Here is a 21,749-nt window from a genome sequence, read left to right on the forward strand (position 1 = left end):
CCAGGCATGCACCCTGGCACCCGTGTGTACGGTGCTGTACTTGAGCCCAAAGCTTCCTGCATGGCAGGCATACCACTCAGCCCTTAGTGTGTCTGTTTGATGGTGTTAATACAGCATGAATAAGGAATAACCACTCTTAGATATGGTCAAGGAAAAGGCTTTTAATGTAGATATGAGGGAGAGAACAGGTGTCTAGAAGGGTCCAGACCTGAACATGGCTAGTAGAACAGACCTCGTGGACACAGTAGAACAGACCTTGCCATGAGAAGTTCCTATACCTAGAGTGACCTAGAGATCCAGGAGTAGAGCCGAGAGAACCGTGACCAAAATGTTTTAAGTTCTGTAGGAAAGAGAGACTGGGGGCAGGGAAGAGAAGCTGGGGCTAAGAGGTTTAGGGAGGGGTCTGGAGGAAGAAGTGCTGAGAGGAACCAGGACTATCTGGGCCAGTGTCTGCTTTGATGTGTTAATGACACTCAGCCTTCTGCCCCAGGTTTCTTTGGAACCTAACACTGACCGTTATCCTGATTTTTGAACTTAATAGCCATTTCAAAATGCACCTTTTAATTGGGTGGACAACTGTGATAGTGTAGGTGTGTAGACTGAGGCAAAACATGGACCATGGTTGTTTCTTCCCACACCTGTGTATTGAGCATCGCCCATATGACAAGTGTCACTGTTCTACTGAGCCTTGAGCCTGTGGGAAAGACAGGAGTCAGCTGCACAGAACCAGACCCCTCCCTCCGCAGGAGGTTTAGCTTGAGGCACAGAGGACCAGGATGCGCCCTAGTGGCTAGGGCCCAGGCAATACAGCAGCATGCTGCCATGGGAAGGCACAGGCCTCCCCGGGTTCAGCTAGGGGTTGGGGCTCACCTGCATCTCAAATGCTGTCAGGTGGGAATCAAGGCGCCATCAGGTGGAGCTTTTGCAGAGGTCGTTCTGGGAGCAGTAGAGAGAAGGGCTGGGACAGTTGAGACTGATTAGCTCTTGGGCCAGGGTGAGGAATCTGTGAGACAGGAAAGCAGAGACATGGTGGCAGAGGTGCCAGCCAGCAGTGCAGGGCAGGCAGCAGCCCTGGCCCTCATGTGAGAGTGCAGCCTTGGAGAGACCACAGTTGAAGGAGGGCTGGCGTAGCCTCCCCGCCTTACCAGTTGGCCTCTTCCCCTCCCCCCCACCCAGGGGAACTTCTTTCAGAACATCGGATCCATCACTCTGTTCGCTGTCTTTGGAACGGCCATCTCGGCTTTTGTAGTAGGTGGAGGAATTTACTTTCTGGGTCAGGTAAGAAGAACATCCCCATGGCCCTGAAGACTTGGATTGGAGGCAGTGCAGGGTGGGACGGGAGCCTTCAGGCCAGAGGTGCTGGGAGTGTGTGCCCTCCTAGGAGGGAGTCCCCATTCATGCATGTGACTGCAGTGTCTGGAATTATCACCCAGATACTTGATTTTACTTACAAACTGGTCTCTAAAGCTGGAGTGCCACGGAGCAGACTTGCATGCAGTAGGTGCTGCAATTTACAGTGCGCAATGGCAGTGGTGTTCTCGGGACTGGAATGAAGATTTGCATTTAAACCAAAGCTGGCCATGAATCAGTTGCTCAGTTCATATGGTGCTCCTGCCATTGTCAGCCCTTTCCTGAGGCAGTAGCCAGTGCTCTGGGCTGAGGGCTTCCCCATCAGCTTACTTCAGCTGGAATGAACCCTGGGCAGTGTCACTGGGGCCTCCGTGGTGCATGCCATGCACCACCCACTTCCTGTGCTGAATGTAGAAAGTGCAGCCACCCCAGGGCTGAGAACAAACAATTGACTGCCGCAGGTTGCCATGGAGGGCTGCTCTTTCTCCTGGTAGCCACAGCCCACTCCCGCTGAGTCTGTTCCCTTCACAGCCAACTCCACAGCCTAGGTCAGGTCTGCCCTGAAGCATTCCTAGATGCTTCTTCAGGGCTAAGGGAGTCGGTCGCCTTTAGAGCAGAGAAGCACAGCTGCCAGGCTGGGAGAGGAGCAGAGTGCCCACACTCGGGGTAGATACCCACACTCGGGGTAGATGCCCACACTCGGGGTAGATGCCCACACTCAGGGTAGATGCCCACATGTGCTCACAGCAGCCCTGGGGGTTTCCCTCGTTTCAGTGGGAACTGAAGATGATGTCCTTGTTAGTTGATAAGAAAGCACTGATGGACATTTTAATCTTCCTGGCTGTTCTCCAGGGAATCTTTTTGTGTGTGTCTGTGTGTTTGTGTGTTTTATTTTACAGGCTGATGTAATCTCTAAACTCAACATGACAGACAGGTAAATCTTTCACACTGTAATTCCCCCGTGCGGCTGCTGTTCAGGCCAGGACATTTTCTGCACGTGGCTTCCTGGGTGTGGTCCTTCCCCTCTTCCCCGCCTGGCTTACCAATGTTTCCAGTATAGAATCTGTTCTGAATTAATTTGTCTCTGAAACAACTCAGAATTATATTGATACTTTTAAAGACTCTTGATCATAACATTGCTGATTGGAATGAGTGATTTCACTTAAGCTTTGGAGGGAATACCTGGTCAATTAGCTGTCCTGGCACATCTCCAAGCCATAGCATGTACTCTTTGTTTTTTCCTTAAGAATTGTCTTTAGAGCGTGGATATACATATATAGCTCAGGGGCAGAGCCCTTGCCTGCCGTTTACGAGGCCCTGGGTTCAATCCCCAACACTGCAAAAGCAAATAAACAAAAGCTTCCGTTTTCTTTATAGCCAGAAGGTCGCCTTCCCAATAAGAGTAGAACAGAGAGTAAGGTGAGAACCTTGACTCTGGAATTCTCACCAAGATTAGGGAGACAGGCAGGACCTGGCCCTGGGGTGGACACCTCTGAATCTGTTGCCATTCCAGCAGACACTGTGCTCTTAGACTCTCCTTAGTCCACAAGGGAGAAGCAGTGAGGGCAGCTGTGTCTCAGAAGGCCCCTAGTCAAGAGTTAGAAAAGGACCGGGGCCTAGCACAGCCTGGGAAGTCTGCGGTGCTGAGCTTGTTCTGTCTGTGTGTGCTCCTGTCTGCTGGCCGGTGGGGAGCTGTGGGGAGGGCCGAGGACCACTCAGTTCCATCCAGATTGCTCCCAGGAGCTGAGAATGTTGGGCTTTAGCCGCAAGGTAGCACAGACCAGAGCTTCACAACTGTTGATGGGAAACCAGCCTCTGATAACAAGCTTGAGCCACAGTACCCTTCCCTCACCCTCCCAGGTGGGAATATTGAAGGGTTTTTGTTTATTTGTTTGTTTGTTTTTTTAAAAAAAAGTTTTCCTCTTTGTGACAGGGTCTCACTTTGTAGCCTAGGTTGTTCTATATATACTCAGTATATAGCCGAGGCTGGCCCCAAACTTGAGGCAATCCTCCTGCCTCACTCAGCCTTCCAAGTGTTGGGATTACAGTGAAGAGCTCAGGAAGTTTTTGTTTGTTTGGTTGGTTTGGTTTTTTAGAGACAGGGTTTCTTTGTAGCCCTGACTGTCCTGGAACTCACTCCATAGACCAGGCTGGCCTTGAACTCAGAAATCCACCTGCCTCTGCCTCCCAAGTGCTGGGATGAAAGGCGTGTGCCACCGCTGCCCAGCACAGGAAGTTTTGATATGTAGATAAGCAACCTGTGTCACCTTCCTTCCTACAGGAGCCTGAAGTGCAACAGAGCCAGCACCTGGTGTTTTCTAAGTAAGGGAAAGAGGAATGCCAGGCGCTCCAGACAGTAGGGAAGGCTCTGCTTTCTGCCTGCTTGGGGGGATACCTGTGAGAAGCAGTGTGGATCAGGGTGTGGAACAGAGTTAAGGCCAGTAGCCCAATGGTCAGGCGGAGAGACAAAAGCAATGTTTGCTGAGCAGGAGAGTCCCGGCCAGCTTCACCCTGTGCAGATGTCCTCTTTCTATCCAACAGATGGGGGCTGCTGTATAGAACAGCAGAGCCTTAATAGAAGGTGACAGGGTCATGCAGGTTTGACAGTGGCCACAGGCAAGCACTGTGTCTGCACGGGACAGAACTCCATGGTTCCTCCTGATTGCCATGAGGACATGTGGCCTGCAATTACCAGATGTTTAAAAAGCTTTTCTGAGGCTGGGGATAGAACTCAGGACTCTGTGTGTCTATGAGGCCGCTCTGCTAAAAGAAATCCATCTACTTTTGTTCTTAGCTAAGAGGCCAGGAATCCTGTCTGCCACCCTTACACATGCATGCAGTGTGTATTTTTAAAAGCCAAGTTTGTAAGTGCTTATGGGGAGGTTTCCAATTTTTTTAAGGTGTTTTTTGTTGACTTGGTATCTCATGCAGACCAGGTTATCCTCAAACCCGCTGTACAGCTAAGAGTAAACTTGGATTTCTGATCCTCCTGTCTCCGCCTTCCTAATGCTGAGGTTATACATGGTTACCACCATACCTTGCTTCCATTTTGTTCTTTGTTTTTGTTTGTTTGTTTGTTTGTTTGTTTTATTTTTATTTTTTGAGACAGGGTCTCACTTTGTAGCCTTGGCTGACCAGTAAATCTCTGTACAGCAGGCTGGCCTTGAACTCATGGAGCTCCGCCTACTTCTAGCTTTGCCTCTGCCTCTCTGCCTCTCTGCCTCTCTGCCTCTCTGCCTCTCTGCCTCTCTGCCTCTCTGCCTCTCTGCCTCTCTGCCTCTCTCTCTGCCTCTGCCTCTCTGCCCCTCTGCCTCTCTGCCCCTCTGCCTCTCTGCCTCTGTCTCTCTGCCTCTGCCCCTCTGTCCCTCTGCCCCTCTGCCCCTCTGCCCCTCTGCCCCTCTGCCTCTGCCTCTGGCATTAATGGTGTGCTGCGCCCAGCCATTTGCTCCAGGCTTTGAGTGTTGACAACACCATTTCTCCTCAGCTGCCTGTTGTGGCCGCTGCGCTTCAGAGAACATAGCTGTATGTTTGCCCTGGATAGACCACAGCACCTCCACAGCCTCGTCCCCTCTGCTCCCCTCTTCCCCATCTCTCTCTGTTTTCTTTCTTTTACCTGCCCTGTTCCTCCCTGAGTCCCAATGTCCTGTCTTTTCAGGTTTTGTTGGTATCACTAACTTTTGAGGGAGAGAATAACAGAACACATTTTTAGCCTGAGCCAGTTGTGTGAAGCCCTTGAAGGACAGGGTCCTGAGGGTAGATGGATAAGCACTGCTGGCCAGGCCTTGTGGGTCAGAAAGACCCACGTACCAACTGAGTTTCCAGCAGGCACCAGTGTGATGCGCTGGCTTCTCACCACTAGGCTTGTCTTCAGCTTTGAATTCTGAAGAGTGTGACTCAGACATGGAGACATGCGCAGTGAGCGCCTGCAGCCCCTCCCCAGCAGCAGCTCCAGCATCTGCGCTAGCTTCCTTCTCTTCAGGCATGCCTGTGAAGCCTGATCCCAGAGTTCTGGTCAGAAGACCATTGTAGCTAACTAAGTACGTTGGCCAGGCTTCTTGCTGTGCACCTGCAGTCTGTTAGCAACAGAGAAGGCAAAGAAGGCAGAAGAGGCTTGAGTTGATGGCCTAGCTCAGCACCCCCAGGACATGTTCCTCTCCGACCTTGTAGCAGCTCACCCCTCACTGCTGTCCGCTTCCCCTTGTTCATTCATGTGGACAGAGACAGCTCCAAGTGCCTCACCAGGAGTCAGTCTTCTCCCAGTGGCCTGGTAAAGCTAGTCCAAGCTTGTGGACTATTCCCACCCCTGGAGCCCCTTGCTGCAAATGACCAGAAGGCAGGAAGACAACTCCCATAGGCTGTGGTGCTGGGCAGGGAGACCAGAGGTTGCTAGCCTAATGCACTCTATTGAAAACCTGCAGAGCACAGCCCACTGACCCTTGGGGCACAGTTGAGTCATTGATCTTCCTTGCTTTTACTGTGTGTGACAAGGACAAAAAGGTAGAGTCTGGACCTGGGCCAGGCTGGCAGTGCAGGGCCTGAGGGCCATGGCCACCTGGCGGCTGGGTGGAGCTGCTTCCCTCAGTCCTCCCCCTACCCCATTGCCTGCCTTCTGTCTGGGGCCCTGGCTTGTGCTCACACCAATCCTGAGAACGCAGTCAAGAGAGGGGGCAGCAGGCAGCTCGCAGCTCGCATGCATGTGGTCACCTTTGATGAGGGAGGCAGGGTGTGGCAATGGCGGTGAACATCCTCTGGGCTCTCGTTCTCTCTTGCATCCATCACCAGGAGCTGTGAACATATAGATTGATTATTGAGGAGGAGGGGTGACTGGCCCGCCTTATCGGCTTCCTCCTACCAGCATGCTTCTTTCTGTAGGGCTGCTCAGTCATCCCAGTCAGATGAGTCCAACCCCACCTCCTCCTGGGGGTTCAAGGTTCCATACATTTTCTTATGTCTTGGGTTTTCTGAACCAGTCTCATAGCGCAGGCTGACCTGGGACTTGTTGTGTTGCTGAATGTGACCTTGTGCTCCTCACCCTTCACCTACAGTGAAGGGCCCAAGTGTGCACCCTACACCTAGTTTATGGTGCTTGGGACCAAACCAAGGGCCTCGTGCATGCTTAGCAGTTGCTCTACCCTGATTCTCATGGCCTCTTCCTAAGTTGGCCTAAGCCTCTGCTTCTGGCTACACCCGCCCTCCAGGACAGGGCCACTGGCTCGGGGCTAGATAGTAAGAGTAGGAAAGGGCTTGAGGCCAGTGCCTGCGTGGCAAGCAGAGGTTTGCTGGTGAGCTTAGGTAGGTGTCAGTATTGGTGGCAGTGCTCCTTAGAGTCAAGTGCTGCCTGTAAGACCCGGCTGGAGCCCAGCTTCCAGTCAGCAGCCCAGGCTGCATCCTCTGGTAGATGCTAGCTTTCGGCACTTTCTTGGATGTTGCAAATCTGAGTGGAGGCTGGGTTTGGTTACAATTGGCACAACTGACCTGGTGGCAGAGCAGAAGTTAAAGCCAATCCTTTATAGGACTTTCTGGCCAAGGAGGCTGGGCAGTGTGCGCCAGGTTAAATAGACTTCTGTGCAGCAGTGCCTAAAACAGCGAGCAGTACTGCTGCTGGGAAACCAGGTGCTCAGCACCCTGTCCTGGCCTCCCTGTCCTTGCACCAGGCGTGGGGTGAGCAGGGAAAGCACAGCCGCTGCTGGCCCAGAGTGGCCATCTTGGCATCACATCCCCAGCACAGTTGTGTGGAGCCAGCAGCCTGCTCCACAGTCAGCCCTCGCTTTTCTCCTGCAGCTTTGCATTTGGCTCCCTGATATCTGCCGTCGACCCGGTCGCCACCATTGCGATTTTCAATGCACTGCACGTGGACCCTGTGCTCAACATGCTGGTGTTTGGAGAAAGCATTCTCAACGATGCAGTTTCCATTGTCCTCACCAAGTAAGTAGGAAGGACTGGAAGGTCCCTGCAGCACACGTATGCCAACACACAGGCTGGTCCCTGTGTGATCAGCTCACTACAGCACCCTGCCACTCTGACAAGTGGTCTGTGCCCCAGGAGTGTGTCACAGCCAGGCTGCTACAGGGAGTTGTGCTCCTGTTTTCTCTCCTCAGTGTCTCTCGGCATCTTTGAAGAAGAGCTTCTCAGAAATGAATGATTTTCCCAGGTCCCACCTCACAGCCTCTTTTGCAGTGGTCTAGGTTATGCTCCCTTGGTTGACCTGTGTCAGGTGTGTGAGGGACTGGAGTCTGTGCAGTAACCCTGGATTAGTGAGGACCAGTGCTCACCCACAAGGATCTGGTGCCATGTCCAGCTCCACAGAGCAGACAGGCAGATAGCCCTCCCCTCCTTTATTGGTTGCTTAACACCATCTCTCTCACATCTCTGAAAGAAAACAGATTCCTTTATATGCCTGAGGTGCTGCTGTGGAAAGGGGACTTTGGAAGGTGAAAATTTTTTGTTTGTTTTTAAACAGTATATATTAGCCAGGACATGTCTTTAATCAGAGCACTCAGGAGGCAGAGGCAGGTGGATCTCTGTGAGTTCTAGGCCAACCTGGTCCACAGAGTGAGTTCCAGGACAGCCAGATCCTTGGCTACATAGTGACTTTGAGGCCAGTGTGGGCCATTTATACGTGACAGTGACATGTGAGGATCTTCTCTCTGGTGATTACTGATAGCAGTTTGCTGTGAGTACATGAGTACTGTACTTGCATGACTTACACCCCAATATTAGCTTGTGACTTTTCCTTTGAGCACAGCGGATAAAATTGTCTAGAATAGCATCATTAATTGGGTATCACTTTGGGTTTATTGACATGTTTACCCACTGTTCTCACACTGGCTTTCTCTTGGTAAAAATGCCTGTAGTTAGGTAGGAAATTGTCATACATCATGCCAAAGGTTGTGTTAGTTATGGTTTCTGTTGCTGTGAAAAGACACCATGATCACATCAACTCTTAGAACAGGAAACATTTAAAGGGCTAGTTTACAGTTTAAGAGGCATAGTTTATTATTGTCATAGTGGACATATCGCATAGTATAGGTAGACATGGAGATGGAGAGATGAAGGAGCTGAGAGTTTTACATCTTGATCTGCAGGCAGGAGGGGTAACTGTGCCACACTGAGCTTAGCTTGAGCATAGGGGATCTCAAGGCCCACCCCCACAGTGATGTATTTCCTTTAACAAGGCCACACCTACTCCAGTAAGGCCACACCTCCTAACAGTGCCATTTCCCCTGGACCAAGCCTTCAAACATGAGTCTGTGGGGGCCATTCCTATCAAACCCCCAGAGAGGCCTTTATAGTATTTATGGCAACCCTTTTTCTTTTGTAAGATATTTTCTGAAAGTTTAATTTAGTTGATATGGTGCTTGCCCATGATGAGCATCTAGGTTCAATTCATAGCACCACATACAACTGGGCGTGGCAGCTCAAACCTGTAATCCCAGCACTTGGGAGATAGAAGCAGGAGGATCAGAAGTTAAAGGTTAGCCTCCACTACATTAGGAGTTTGAGGCCAGCCTGGCCTAGCTACATAGAACCTTGTACCAAAATGCCCTCTTTTCTGAAGGCTCTGGATATTGCCTTCATCTCATCTGGCTGGCTAAGCATGAGATGAGGAATTCCTACTGGAGGTGATGGCGAGAGCTGTTTTTATTGTTAGGGGGAGAACTCAATTGCTTTGCCTCTGATTTCTTTGAGGAAAATCTGTCAGTAGGAAAATGTCAGCTTCCCCAGGCCTCTGCCACACAATTGCCAATATGAAGAGAGACTTTTGAAACAAACAGGAGAAGATGTCATCATTACATATCTACTGGGAGGCTGACTTTGGAGGCCACCTGAGACAGTTCCCGCAGGTGGCTCTGTGGATTGCATACTTGCAGAAAATGCAACCTCCTTTTCTGTTGTCGTGGCTGCCTCCGTTACCCTCAGGTTCTCTGAGCTCAGCACACTCTTGGCTGTGCGCTTCAGATTCCAAGTGGGTTCCAGTGACTTTGTCCACAGTGGGCCAGAGAGAAGTGAAGTGCAAGAGAGGGCCAGGAAGGCCATGGAAGACTCCAGAAAGGCTTTCCCGTGCCCAGGCCTGGCAGCCAGTGAGCATTTTCAGACAGAAGCAGGAAGAACGGAGATAGAAGGCTGGTCCCCGTTTCTTTGGTTTCTGATCTAACAAACCTAGCTGTCCCTCCTGGGTTCTCAGAGGATGCTGGCCAACAGTTCTTCTCAGAGTGGTCAGGCATCTCACTTTTGCAAATGAGATATGCAGATGAAGAGTTCAGATGCTGCCAGAGTAAAGCCCTTCTGTCAGTTGCTGTGGAGGGAACCCCATCTTTCACCCCAAGGGCTTACGTACGCTCCATGCGTTTGAAGGGGCCAAGCTGCTTGCAGGTCCTCATCTATGACAACTAGTTATTGGGGTTGGGGGGGGTGGGGGTTGGCGGGGTGGTAGGCAGCAAACTAGTCTATTTTAGCTAGAAATAAAGAAAACTGATATTAATAATAAAGAAGCCACAGTGAGAGGTTGGAGTGGGTGTGTGCACGAGGGACACTGACGTAGATCACTAGGGCAGGAAGTAGTTTACTGGGAAAGCCATTAACACCACGGACAGAGAAACAAGAGTGTGGCAGGCTCCGGGGACTTCTCCAGCTCTGCATCAGACGTGCCATGCAGGGTCTCTGAAGACAGGACCAAGCCTCGGGACACATGTAGGAGTTTATTCTTACACAGTCCTGAGGATGGGGAGGTTTCACAGCACATCTGTGCCTTCTGATTCCCAGGCAGGAGGCAGGGGAGTAGGTGAGACCTGCATGTGTGGCCTCCAATACCCTTGTGATGCCAACTCTGTTCCCAGGTGACAGACCCTGGCTCAGGGACTCCCAATGCCTCAGCAGATGTTTCCTGAGCAGAAATCTGGACTTCAGGAAGAGCAGTTATTGCTCTTAACTGCTGAGCCATCGCCCCAGCCCCGACTTTGTATGTTTTAAGGGGATCACGTCGGCTGCTTAGGCAGACTGGAGAACAGGGTGCCCTTTGAGTATCTGATTTATCAAGATCAGTTCTTTATTAGTTCTTGTCTTTAGGGACAGAGCAGCTGTTGGTGAGCTTCCCACAGCTACTTTGCTACACATGAAAGGACCTTCCAGCTCCTTTCCAGGTGCCCTGGGTCCCTTTTAGCCTGAAGCTCTGGTTCCTCCCCCAGCCTCCATCCCACCTGACTTCTGCCGGAGCCCCGTCTGGAGTTTACCGTAGGATTCCTTTGCTCAGCATTTGGCAGCTGAGGCCTTTGGGGTAAACCACTGACCCTCCCAAACCACATCTTGCATGAACTTAAATGTTCACACTCGAGCCCCTACCCCTGAGCACTGTTTCTCCAACCTGGAAGCTTCTTGCACATCCTTGCTGAGACCCCAGCTCCTCAGTGGAAGCTCTGCCTGTGTCCCCTCTGGCCTTGCCCAAGTGGGTTGTCCACCCTATTTTCAGAGCTCTTGGACCTCTTCCCTACTGACCCAGGACAGCTCTTGAGAACAGCCTTTGCCCTCTCCTCCAAGGCCCAGAAACCACCTCAGTGCCTGGACATAGGTGCCCGACCATAGAAACGTGCAGGGGCAGGTGGGTCGGATGGCCGTGAGTGATGCCCAGCTGACATACGGACTGGGTCAGGAGCACTTTAATTCTTTCTGTTTTCTTCTCTCCTAGCACGGCTGAAGGTCTGACAAGAAAACATATGTCAGATGTCAGTGGGTGGCAAACGTTCTCACAGGCCCTCGGCTACTTCCTCAAAATGTTCTTTGGTTCCGCAGCGCTTGGCACGCTGACTGGCTTGATCTCAGCATTAATATCCTTTTGGCATGGAGCGCAGGCACAGGGATAATGCTTGATGGCGTCACTCTTGCTATTTTCTCCTCTTCCTCAGGGACCCAACTTTGTTTGTTTTTCAAGACAGGGCTTTTCCACATAACCCTGGCTGTCCTGAAACTCTTTGTAGACTAGGCTGGTAGTTCATAGAGCTCCACCTGCCTTGGTGTCCTAAGCCCTGGGATTAAAGGTATGCACCACCACCACCAGGCTCCAGGACCCAATTTAATATAAAGTTTTGTTTAAAAGAAGGTTTTGTGCTGAGCTGTGGTTTGAGAAATGGTCTAAGTCCAAGGACTCTTAAATTTAACCTCTGAAGTATCAGGATACTTGATGTTTCTCATCAAGACAGCAGGGTCCCCTCACCTGGCCTTGTCCTTGATATCCTGCAAATGACACGACAGGCTAGGATGCCATTCTCTCTCTTAGTTCCTTCCTTCCTTCCTTCCTTCCTTCCTTCCTTCCTTCCTCCCTCCCTCCCTCCCTCCTTCCCTCCCTCCCTGCCTTTCTGAGACAGGGTCTCTCTACAGAGCCCTGACTGTCCTGGAACTCACTATGCAGACTGGGTTGGCCTCAACTCAGACTCATTCACTTTCTTCTGCTGTTGCCGAGGGAGAAGAACCACGTGCTGTTCCATTGTTGTCTTGGTTTCACATCCACAAAACTGGGAATTTTCTTATAAACTGTAGGTTGTTTTAGATTTAATTTAACTGGGGAGAGGGTATGTGTATACGGTGCCTAAGGAGGTCATGGGGAAGCTGGGTGGTGTGACACACAGCTTTGGACCCTTTTCATCTCTGTGAGTTAAGTTCCAGGACAGCCATGGTTATGCAGTGAGTTGCCTGTCTGTCGTGGGTACTAGGAAGCTGAGCTCAGTGGGGCGGCTCTTAACCACAGAGTCTGAGCTCTGAAAATCATCTCCCCTCCCCCGTGAGAACTTGTCTGGAAGGATGGAAAGGGCTTTCAGGGAGTTTCAGTGGGGCCACCCCCACTGTTTGCACTCTGTGTGCTGCTTACAGTTAGTTCAGGGCTCTTAGAGAAAGAACGGCTCCTTAAAGCAGGGTGGCCCTTACTGCTGCTGACAGTTTATCACAGAGAAGTAGGACATGCTCCAGAGTAGGTCTGCGGTCACCCGGCCTATGTCCCCGAAATGGCTACATGGCCCCTCTGGAACAGTTTGTCTCATTCAGCTGGGACATTGTTGCCTGGTCCAGGTATGTTTCCTACCGTCTTCTCTGGCCGGAGGCCAAAAGCATGGAGTCAGTCGACAGCAGCTGTCTGAGCAGCAAAGTGAGGAGAACACTCAGTGCAGCATTCCCCAGACTCAGTTAAGAGCACTGTCTGCACTAGAGAGGAGCCAGCTTCAGTTCCCTGTACCCACATGACGGCTCACACCCACATGAAGCTCAGTTCTAGGGGATCAGACACTTCTGGCCTCTGTGGGCACTGGGCATAGGTGTACACAGGCATGCAGGCAAACTGCTTAGACTTGTAAAAAGGCATGTCGGAGACAGAGGCGCATACATGTAACCCCAGCATAAAGATCCTGATTGAGAGAGAAGCAAAGTATGTGGGGAGGGCTGGCCTCCCCAACCCTCGCAAAGCAGCAGAGAGGCAGCAGAGGAGCAGGAAAGGCCATGCGCTACAGTCCATGGTCGGGGTAAACTTCAGGCAGGTGTGTGGGCTCTCTGTCCCCAGGGGAATGAGTGTGGTGCTGTGAAGGGGCAGGAAAGACAGGCTGTTCAGCAGAGTGGTAAGTCCCCGAGAGCAGGCAGTAGAGTGGCCTGTGCCTGCAGCCCCAGTCTCTAAGTCAGCATTTCTTAGTGTCTTGTCAGATTCTCATTTCTATAAAGAAGGGAACTCTGAGAAATTTTCCACTGTAGCCACGCCCCAGTCAGCATCTTTTGTGGCCCTCCCCTCGTCCCCTTGCCACATGCCTATGCAGCGCCCTTTATCCTTTTTTCCTTGACACCTGTGCCATGTGTTAAAGCACATTGATCTGAGGAAAACGCCCTCCCTGGAGTTTGGCATGATGATCATTTTTGCTTACCTGCCATATGGGCTGGCAGAGGGGATCTCCCTGTCAGGTAAGAGGCAGTGCCTAGCATGCCATGACCACGTGACAGAAGCTTTGTTATGTGCTGGGATGCCCCTGTTCTACCACAAGGAAACCTGAAGTTGACAAAGAATAGGTACAGTACCCAACGGGTAAGGAGTTGAGGTGCAGGCAGAAAGTCAGGAGTTCAAGCTCAGCCTCCACCACATACACACTCAGGGTTAGAAACAACATCACACTGCAGAGGTGGTTTAACACGGAGGGTGTGTGCTGCCAAGACCACTGACCTGACTGGATCTTCACAATTCTCCCAATTCTCCATGATGAAAGGTGAGAAGTTGCTTCCCACACACTCGCCCACGAGAAGATAAGTGCAATCTGTTTTAAAGGCTGGGAAGATGGCTCCGTGGGGAAGCACAAGCTGTGAGAGCAGGAAGAGAGCCTGGAGCACGCTGCTCAAGGAAGAGTGGGTTCGAGGCGTGCCTGTGTCCATAGCCCCAGTGCCAGGGCACTGGGACAGGAGGATGGCTGGCCAGTCTAGCAGAATTGATGAGCTACAGGTTCAGTGAGAGACCTTAAAAATGAGATCAATAGCTGGGCGATGGTGGTGCATGCCTGTAATCCCAGCACTCTGGGAGGCAGAGGCCGGTGGATTTCTGAGTTCAAGGCCAGCCTGGTCTACAGAGTGAGTTCCAGGACAGCCAGGGCTACACAGAGAAAGCCTGTCTCCAAAAAACCAAAAAAAACAAAAAAAAAAAAAACCAAAAAAAAAAAACAGAGATCAATAGAGGAAGACACCAGACGTCAGCCCACAACTCCACATGGATGTGTACAGACAGTGTATAAAGCCCACATGCACGCACACATGCACGTGTGCACCCTCATGCATTTGTACACTGTACACAGCCCACACGCACACACATGCACGTGTTTACCCTTATGGATGTCTACAAACAACGTACACAGCGCAGAAGCAAAACAAGGACACACGTGCTGCATCCCGGCTGGATTGGACAGTGATGTATGGACTCCTGAGCTGATGTGCAGATCCTGCTTATGCAGCCGCCTGCAGCAAGGAAAGCACACATTGAAGCAAAACAGCTGCTCCGCCACAGTGTAGCGGGCCTTCTTAGACACAGGAAATGTGTTGTTTTGATTTTCAAGATGGGAGTTTTACTAGACAGCCCATGCTAGCTTTGAGCTTGCAATCTCCTGCCTCTGCCTCCTTGGCTGAGTTGGCACACATGTGCCCCTTGTCTGACTGTCACACAGGCTTAACCTCCACATGCCCGGGGTGGGCCCTGGCTGACTCCTTATTCAAGTTGTTAGGCAGGTAGAGAGGTGGTGAGATCAGACACTGACTTCCTGGGCTCCGAGCTGCAGGAGGAGGAGCCGTCCACCAAGGGCTGCTCCTAGGACCTTTCATACTTTGGATTCAGTCAGTAACCCCTTTCTGTCAGCTTTTTGCTCCAAGTGGTGTGGATCCTGTGGCTTCTGTTTGTCAAGTTATAAGGACAGCAGCCTGGATGTGGAGGCTCTGCAAATCCAGAACAAGTCTCATGCCTTGTCCCACGTGCAGCTGAATGGGGAGGGCTCTTGACATCAGTTCCTCACCCTTAGGTAAGGGCTGTGTATGGGGGACCTGTTGAGGAAAAGCACCTCATAGACTGGGCTCTGCTGTGAGAAGGCTTCTCCTAGTGGGGCCAACGTTCCTACAGTCATCCATGTGTGCAGTTGTGTAGAGTTGTGACAGGTGTGTGCAGTCGTCTGCTCCTGGCTAGGTTTAGAGGAGGCCTTGCCCCACACTGGGTCTTCTTTGGTCACCGTGAGCTACATTATTAATGGTTATTTCTAGATGTCACTAGATGAAGTCATGTGACATGCAGTGATTGATACCTGATTCAAAGTCAAGTGCACAAGTGAGCAGATGGTCAGATGCAGCATCCAGGTGTTTATCCACAGGGAATGGAACCGTTTGCATTGGTTTGTAAGAAACACATTCCCATCATCTCAGAAGTGAAGCTGGTCTTGCCCCAGTAGAGCTGCAGCCACCTAACAGAGCAGTGCATCAGTCCTTTGGCCACTGCCATACCAAGCGTCCTTGGTGTCTTCCCCCTGGCCCGTGCAACTTGGCCACCTAGAAGCCTTTGGCCACACCGCCCCCTGCTGGATTTGGGCAGCACTGTCCTGTGACAGACCTCAGGAATTTCCACACTTCAGTGTCAGGCTCAGTTGCCTCCTGAGCCTTTGGTCTCAGCAACAAGTATTTATGGTCCCTCCTGCCAATCATAGCAGCATCTTTCTTGGTGGCTGCAGTGGTGATCTGGATGGTGATAGCATTGTGGCTTGGGGTCCTCTCTGGTTAACATTGCATCAAGATGGGACGTGTTGTTTTGTTTTTTGAGACAGGGTTTCTCTATGTAGCCCTGGCTGTCCTGGAACTCATTCTGTAGACCAGGCTGGCCTCAGTCTGCCTCTGCCTCTGCCTCTGCCTCTGCCTCCCAAGTGCTGGGATTAAAGGTGTGTGCCATCACTGCCCTGCTGTTTGTGTTTTCAGAACAGAGTCTGTATTATGTAGCTCTGACTGTCCTGAAACTCATCACAGATCCACCTGCCTCTGTCTCCCAAGTGCTGGGACTAAAGGTGCCTGCCACCATGCGGTAGACATAATTTTTGGTGTATGACTGCGTACCACATGAGTACCTGGGAATTGTGTATGGTTGTTAGCTACCTTAATGGTGCTAGGATTCAAATGTTAGGGTGTTGAAAACCAGGCACCAAAAAAGCAGAATTTTTCAGTTATTTTTATGATCACGGAAAAGGTTATGCTATGGGTTTATGGTCAGCCAGTTAACATGCCATGAAACATTTTACAGTTATGACCATAAAATGGAAACAATCTACAATGTGCAATTCACAAGATTACTGAGGAACAACAACAAAAACCCAAATAAACACACAAAAACAAGGTGACCTCTAGCTAAGGACATAATTAAAGCCTAACATTGTTTAACTTAAAAAAAAAATGGAGTCCACAATCCATTGACACAAACCCAGGTTTTTTACAAAAGCAACAGGTAGTCTTAACGAAGGAGCCGCTTTTCCAGCCTCCCGATATCTCCTTTTGATGGCTGGAGGGCCTCATTTTGCAGCAGGATCAGGGAGGGTCAGCTCTCATGGGTGTTGAGCAGAGCAGGGGAAACTGGGAGAGGTTTTCTGTCCTGCACAGCAGGGGTCTGAGGGTCTGGGGGAGCTAGAGCAAGCCTTGCCCTGCCTTTGCCTGTCTTGTCTGCCCCCTTTTGTAGGCAAGATGGAAGAGCTAGGGTAGAACATTCTGTCCTCTGCCATGTACACTGCAGAGCCCTGTGGAGATGAGAGAGCAGGTGGCCTGTTTGGCAGGGCCTTGCATGTGATCAGCTCAGAGCTAGTGAGTGACGTTCCCTTTGTGCAATGCAGTTAGCCGCCAGTTCAACTGTTTCTCCAAAATGATGGAAGTGAATTCAAACTTGGCTTATGAAGTTTGGTTTTCAGTTTATATATATTGGCATCTTGTTCAGTGGCTTATAAAACCTCAGCTTCCTTCTGCCTAGATGCGGCTCTGATAAAAGAACCTGTGTAGAGCCTCAGAGTGGCAAGGGGAGCACGTCAGGAACAGGTAGGGGAGCAGTCCTCAGGGAGCACAGACGGATGAGCCCTGGAAGAGACAGTTATCTCCCTGGGTGACAAGTCAGACCATGTGAGAACAGTAGTTGGTGACTATGGGGAAATTAAAATGAGAGTATTTAAAGGCCCATCAGATGGCCCTGCCCATTATCCCCAGGGTAGGGGCTTTCCACGTGTAGCTGCAGTGCCAGCGTCTCAGCTCAGCTAAGGGTAAGTGTCCAGTGACGCTCACAGCTAGTGAGCCTGGTTCTGTGCTGTTCTGTTCAGTTTGCCTTCCAGTCCTCTGACTGGTGGGAGTGGGGACTGCACCAACTACACCAACAGGAAGCCGCCTGGCCATTTCCCTCTAGCTTCTGGAAGGCCTCAGGACCGTGTATCCACCTCCACTCCCAGTCACCTCTTCTCTCCCCCTCCCTTCCCTGCTCCCATCTCTCTCTTCCCTCTCCACCTTTCTTCCTCACTTTGTTTCATTTTTGAGGCAGAGTTTCATGTAGTCCATGCTGGCTTCAAACTTGCTGTTTGAAACTTCTGATCTTCTGACATCTGAGATTACAAGTGTGTATGCCATCATATCTGGCTGTTTTTTTGTTTTGAGACAGGGTTTCTCTGTAGACCTGGCTGTCCTGGAACTCACTCTGTAGACCAGGCTGGCCTCGAACTCAGAAATCTACCTACCTCTGCCTCCCAAGTGCTGGGATTAAAGGCCACCACTGCCTGGCTAGCTTTTGTTCTTAAGAGGGATGCATGGCTCCTTGCTTGCTGGGCAAATGATCTACCATTGAACGCTGCGTCCCCCTTTCCTTATTCTTCTTCCCCTTCTCCGTGTGTGGGCATTCTGCCTGAATATATATCTTGTATACTGCACACCTGGCACTTGCGGACGCCGGAAGAGGATATAGAATCCTCTGGAGTTTAGTTACAAACAGTGGAAAGCTGCCTTGTGGGCACTAGGAAACAAACATGGTTCCTGTGGAAGAGCAGCCAGTGTTCTTTACCCCTGAATCATCCTTCCAACCTCTCTCATTTTCTTAGGCTCTAATATATTTGTGGTTTGGGGAGTTTGGGGATAAGTGTGGCTTGGTTTGCACATCTGTCCCTGTGCTCTGTCATGTCTGCCCTCTGCCTCTCTCTCCAGGCATCATGGCGATCCTGTTTTCTGGCATTGTGATGTCACACTATACGCACCATAACCTCTCCCCAGTCACCCAGATCCTCATGCAGCAGACCCTCCGGACTGTGGCCTTTCTGTGTGGTGAGTCCATCCTCTCAGCAGCCACACAAACTGGGATTCCTGCCCTGCCTGGGTGTAGGCTAGGATTTTCCTCTGGCAGCAGGGCACAGAATCCCTCCAAGCCCAGGCCATTACTATCCTCCTGCTTTCAGGCCTTGTGATTCCATAAAAGTCGTGAAACACCTAAGAAGTGGCTCTCTGATGGCTGACTAAGGCCAAAGCAGATGCTTTGGGGCATTCGAGTGCGTGGTGGGGAAATGTCCACACGCATTCCTAGGTAATACTGCTGACGATGGGTGGGTGGCCTCACCCTGAGTCCTGGACTAAAGTCAGGGTAAAGTAAGTTTCTTTCTTTCTTTCTTTCTTTCTTTCTTTCTTTCTTTCTTTCTTTCTTTCTTTTCTTTCTTTTCTATCTTTTCTATCTTTTCTTTCTTTCTTTTCTTTTCTTTCTTTCTTTCTTTCTTTCTTTCTTTCTTTCTTTCTTTCTTTCTTTCTTTCTTTCTTTCTTTCCATTTCAAATGATTTCCCCTTTCCTCGTTCACCCCTCAGGGTAAAGTTTCAAGACAGCTGTGAGACTGAGGCTTTCTGGCTAGGGGCACTGTGAGTTTGTAAGGGAGGGTGTTCTAGCACGGAAGGAACCCCAGAGCCAAGGTCCCCCAGGCTAAACATGAGGTCTTCCTGTTAAGTAGCAACAGTTGGAGATTCCTCCCCCATCTTTCCATGACCCCACTCCTGTTCATACCTGAAAAGAAGGTGCTACCTTTAGCCATTCCGACAGTCACACTCTCACTCATTGTGTGCGCGCGTGTATGCGTGCATGCGTGCATGTGTGCGTGTGTGTGTCTATATCCATCCCAGGACTAGGCCTCAGCATCCCCTGGTGTTGAGGGCCCTGGAGCCAGGATGGCAGGGCTGGCTGTGGGAGGCTAGGTAAGCCAGGGAGCCCATTGGCAAGGAGTGAGTTAGAAGACAGCCCTCTAGTGTCTGGAAGCCATTGGACCTACAGTTCTTACCAGAAAGCCTCAGCCAAAGGTTCTGACTTGTCCTGACCCTCACAGGGCAGAGAACAGAGAGCAGCACACTCCTCAGCTCTGTTCTGCACCCAGACCAACTTTGTGTGCTGGGTACATGATGCCATCTCCTGAAGCTCCGTCACACTCTCCATGGGAATTCATCATGCGTGTGCTTTCTCCTGACCAGCTCCACCAAGAGTTTAGCCAGAGCACTAAGCTGTTCCCATTGTAGCTCACATTGCCAGAGCAGCTTATGGGGCCTCTCTGAAAGGCTGGGTTAAGTTAACCACACATTCTTGCTGCCAGAAAAAGGTAAAGTAGGCCTAGGTGCACTGGCGTGGAAGATCAGACAGTATCAGAGAAGAAGGCATCTTGGAGGGGAGGGACAAGTGAGCACCTGCTGGCCGTGGGCCACACTGAAGGTACACAGGCCACACTGAAGGCACACAGGCCACACTGAAGGTACACAGGCCACACTGAAGGCACACGGGCCACACTGAAGGCACACAAGCCACACTGAAGGCACACGGGCCACACTGAAGGCACACAGGCCACACTGAAGGCACACAAGCCACTACGAGCACTGACTCACTAGGACCCATGTGTTCCCATCTTAAAACTCAGGCCGCTCCTTGGGGGTTGGGCTCTTGGGGCCATAGTTTAGTCAGGAGCCTGGAAAGTGACTTTTGTTTTCTTTCTGTTTTGGTTTCTTTTGTTTGTTTTTGTTTTGTTTATTGAGACAATGTTTCTATATGTAGTCCTGGCTATCCTGGACTTGTTTTGTAGACCAAGTTGGCCTCAAACTCACAAACATACAGATGCTGCCTTCTAAGTTTTGGGATTAAAGGTGTATGCCAACCATGGGTGGCAGAAACCTAGACACTTGGGAGGAGCTGTTTTGATCACACAAGTGATTGCTTGCACACCAAGTACAGCCAAGCCTGAGAATGGGTTATCCCTGCCAGCTCTGTGAGTTAGCTTCCTCTCAAACCTACTGGGAGGGAGTTAACTAAAGTGCCCCCTTTGTCACTGTCATGTGGCACCATAGTTACATGCTCACAGTCTCTGCCACTTTGCTTCCCCATAGGATCCTGACTGTGCAGTAGATGCATGGTGGGAGCTTAGTTATTTGCTTAGTATCTGACAGTTATCTCATATGGTGTGAAATTCTCAGTAGCAAGGACCACTACCTATGTGTTAGTAGGAAAGCCAGCCAGCTGTGGGCTCACACCAGCAATCTCAGCATTCACACTACATTCACAGCCAGCCTGGCCAAACAGCAAGACCCCATGTCAAGCCATTCACTTCCCCACCCCACCCCACCCCACCCCACCGCCTAAGTGCAAAGTCTGACACAGTGTGGCTATTGGGGTGGCTTCAGGGGTGCTTGCTTAAGTGACTACTGGATTGTAAGAGGAGCTGGGATGACCAGCCTGTTCTTTGATTTCTTTCAGAAACATGTGTGTTTGCATTTCTTGGCCTCTCCATTTTTAGTTTCCCTCACAAGTTTGAAATTTCCTTTGTCATCTGGTGCATAGTAAGTATTTTTCTTATTTTTCGTATTGAATGGCTTATTTTAAAAACAGTAACACCATGGTTTAGAATCATTATGTAACTGTCAGCAGCTCAGGGTCAGCAGCTACAGAGACGCACTGCTGTTGAAAGTTTTCTCTTTAAAAGATCTCAGACATAAGGATCTGAGTGTTTGACATTTCCGGTGTCCTTGGCTCGCCGGTGTGGTCTCCTTTAAATAGTAGTTTTAGCTAGGGCATGGCAGTGGCGCACATAACCCCAGCACTTTGGAGATGGAGGCAGGAGGATCAAAGAGTTTAGGGACAGCTGGTGGTGGCACATTTCTGAACCCCAGCGCTCAAGAGGCAGAGGCAGGCAGGCCTCTGTGAGTTCCAGGCCAGCCTGGTCTATGGTGCAAGTTTCAGACCAACCAGGGCGACACAGTGAGACCGTCTCAAAAGACAGTAAAAAGTTTTAACTATGTTGTGTTGTGTTCAACAACAGCCTAGGCCTCTGTCTCAAAAAAGAAAGGGAGAAATGTGACCAACTGCAAGAGGTCCCAATTCTCTTAGGTCCTTTTGTGTCCTGTCTCCATCCCCACTGACTTCCTTTAGAGCAGCAGCCTGCCCATGTCAGTCTGTCCTACGAAAACAGGTTGGGGGGAGGGGGGAAGCCTTTCATAGAAGGTTGCACTGGTGTTTGAGTTGCAGGATCTAATCCAGGGCCTTGTGCACATGCAGATGCTCTGTCCCCAATTCCTCCCCCATTGCGGGAGCTGTAGTTGATCACCTGAGCGCCTTTGTGCTCCCAGGTGGTGCTCACTCAGGCCTCCCTACTTGCTCTGAGGAGCCAGACCCCACACTAGAGGCAGAGGTGCCTGACTGCCCTCACTTCTGACTCCTCAGTGCCCTGTCGGGGAAATTAGCATACCCCTCCCCCAGTCTGGAGTCTTGGTTGTCCCTTAGCCCGCCTCTAAGCCCCATGGGAGCTAGCGGTGCTCACCTTTGTTTGGGGCTGTATGACTACAGCGAGCTGTAGTCTCGTAGCAGGTGATGCCTGCTAGGCTCTCCTCTCTGAAGCTTC

At 50.8% G+C, this 21,749-nt stretch overlaps 1 protein-coding gene across 4 annotated transcripts in view; it reads left to right on the forward strand.

The window, feature by feature from the left end:
• Positions 1–21,749, forward strand: part of Slc9a8 (solute carrier family 9 member A8) — a 50,267-nt gene that overhangs the window by 20,558 nt on the left and 7,960 nt on the right. For all 4 annotated transcript variants that reach the window (XM_052184346.1, XM_052184347.1, XM_052184348.1 and 1 more), the window contains 7 exons: positions 1,177–1,278; positions 2,250–2,284; positions 7,132–7,275; positions 11,033–11,171; positions 13,173–13,278; positions 18,046–18,162; positions 20,609–20,691. In XM_052184346.1, the coding sequence (XP_052040306.1) occupies positions 1,177–1,278; positions 2,250–2,284; positions 7,132–7,275; positions 11,033–11,171; positions 13,173–13,278; positions 18,046–18,162; positions 20,609–20,691 (726 nt within the window). The remainder of the gene's footprint in view (positions 1–1,176; positions 1,279–2,249; positions 2,285–7,131; positions 7,276–11,032; positions 11,172–13,172; positions 13,279–18,045; positions 18,163–20,608; positions 20,692–21,749) is intronic.

Source organism: Apodemus sylvaticus, chromosome 5, assembly GCF_947179515.1.
Source record: "Apodemus sylvaticus chromosome 5, mApoSyl1.1, whole genome shotgun sequence".
NCBI lineage: Eukaryota > Metazoa > Chordata > Mammalia > Rodentia > Muridae > Apodemus > Apodemus sylvaticus.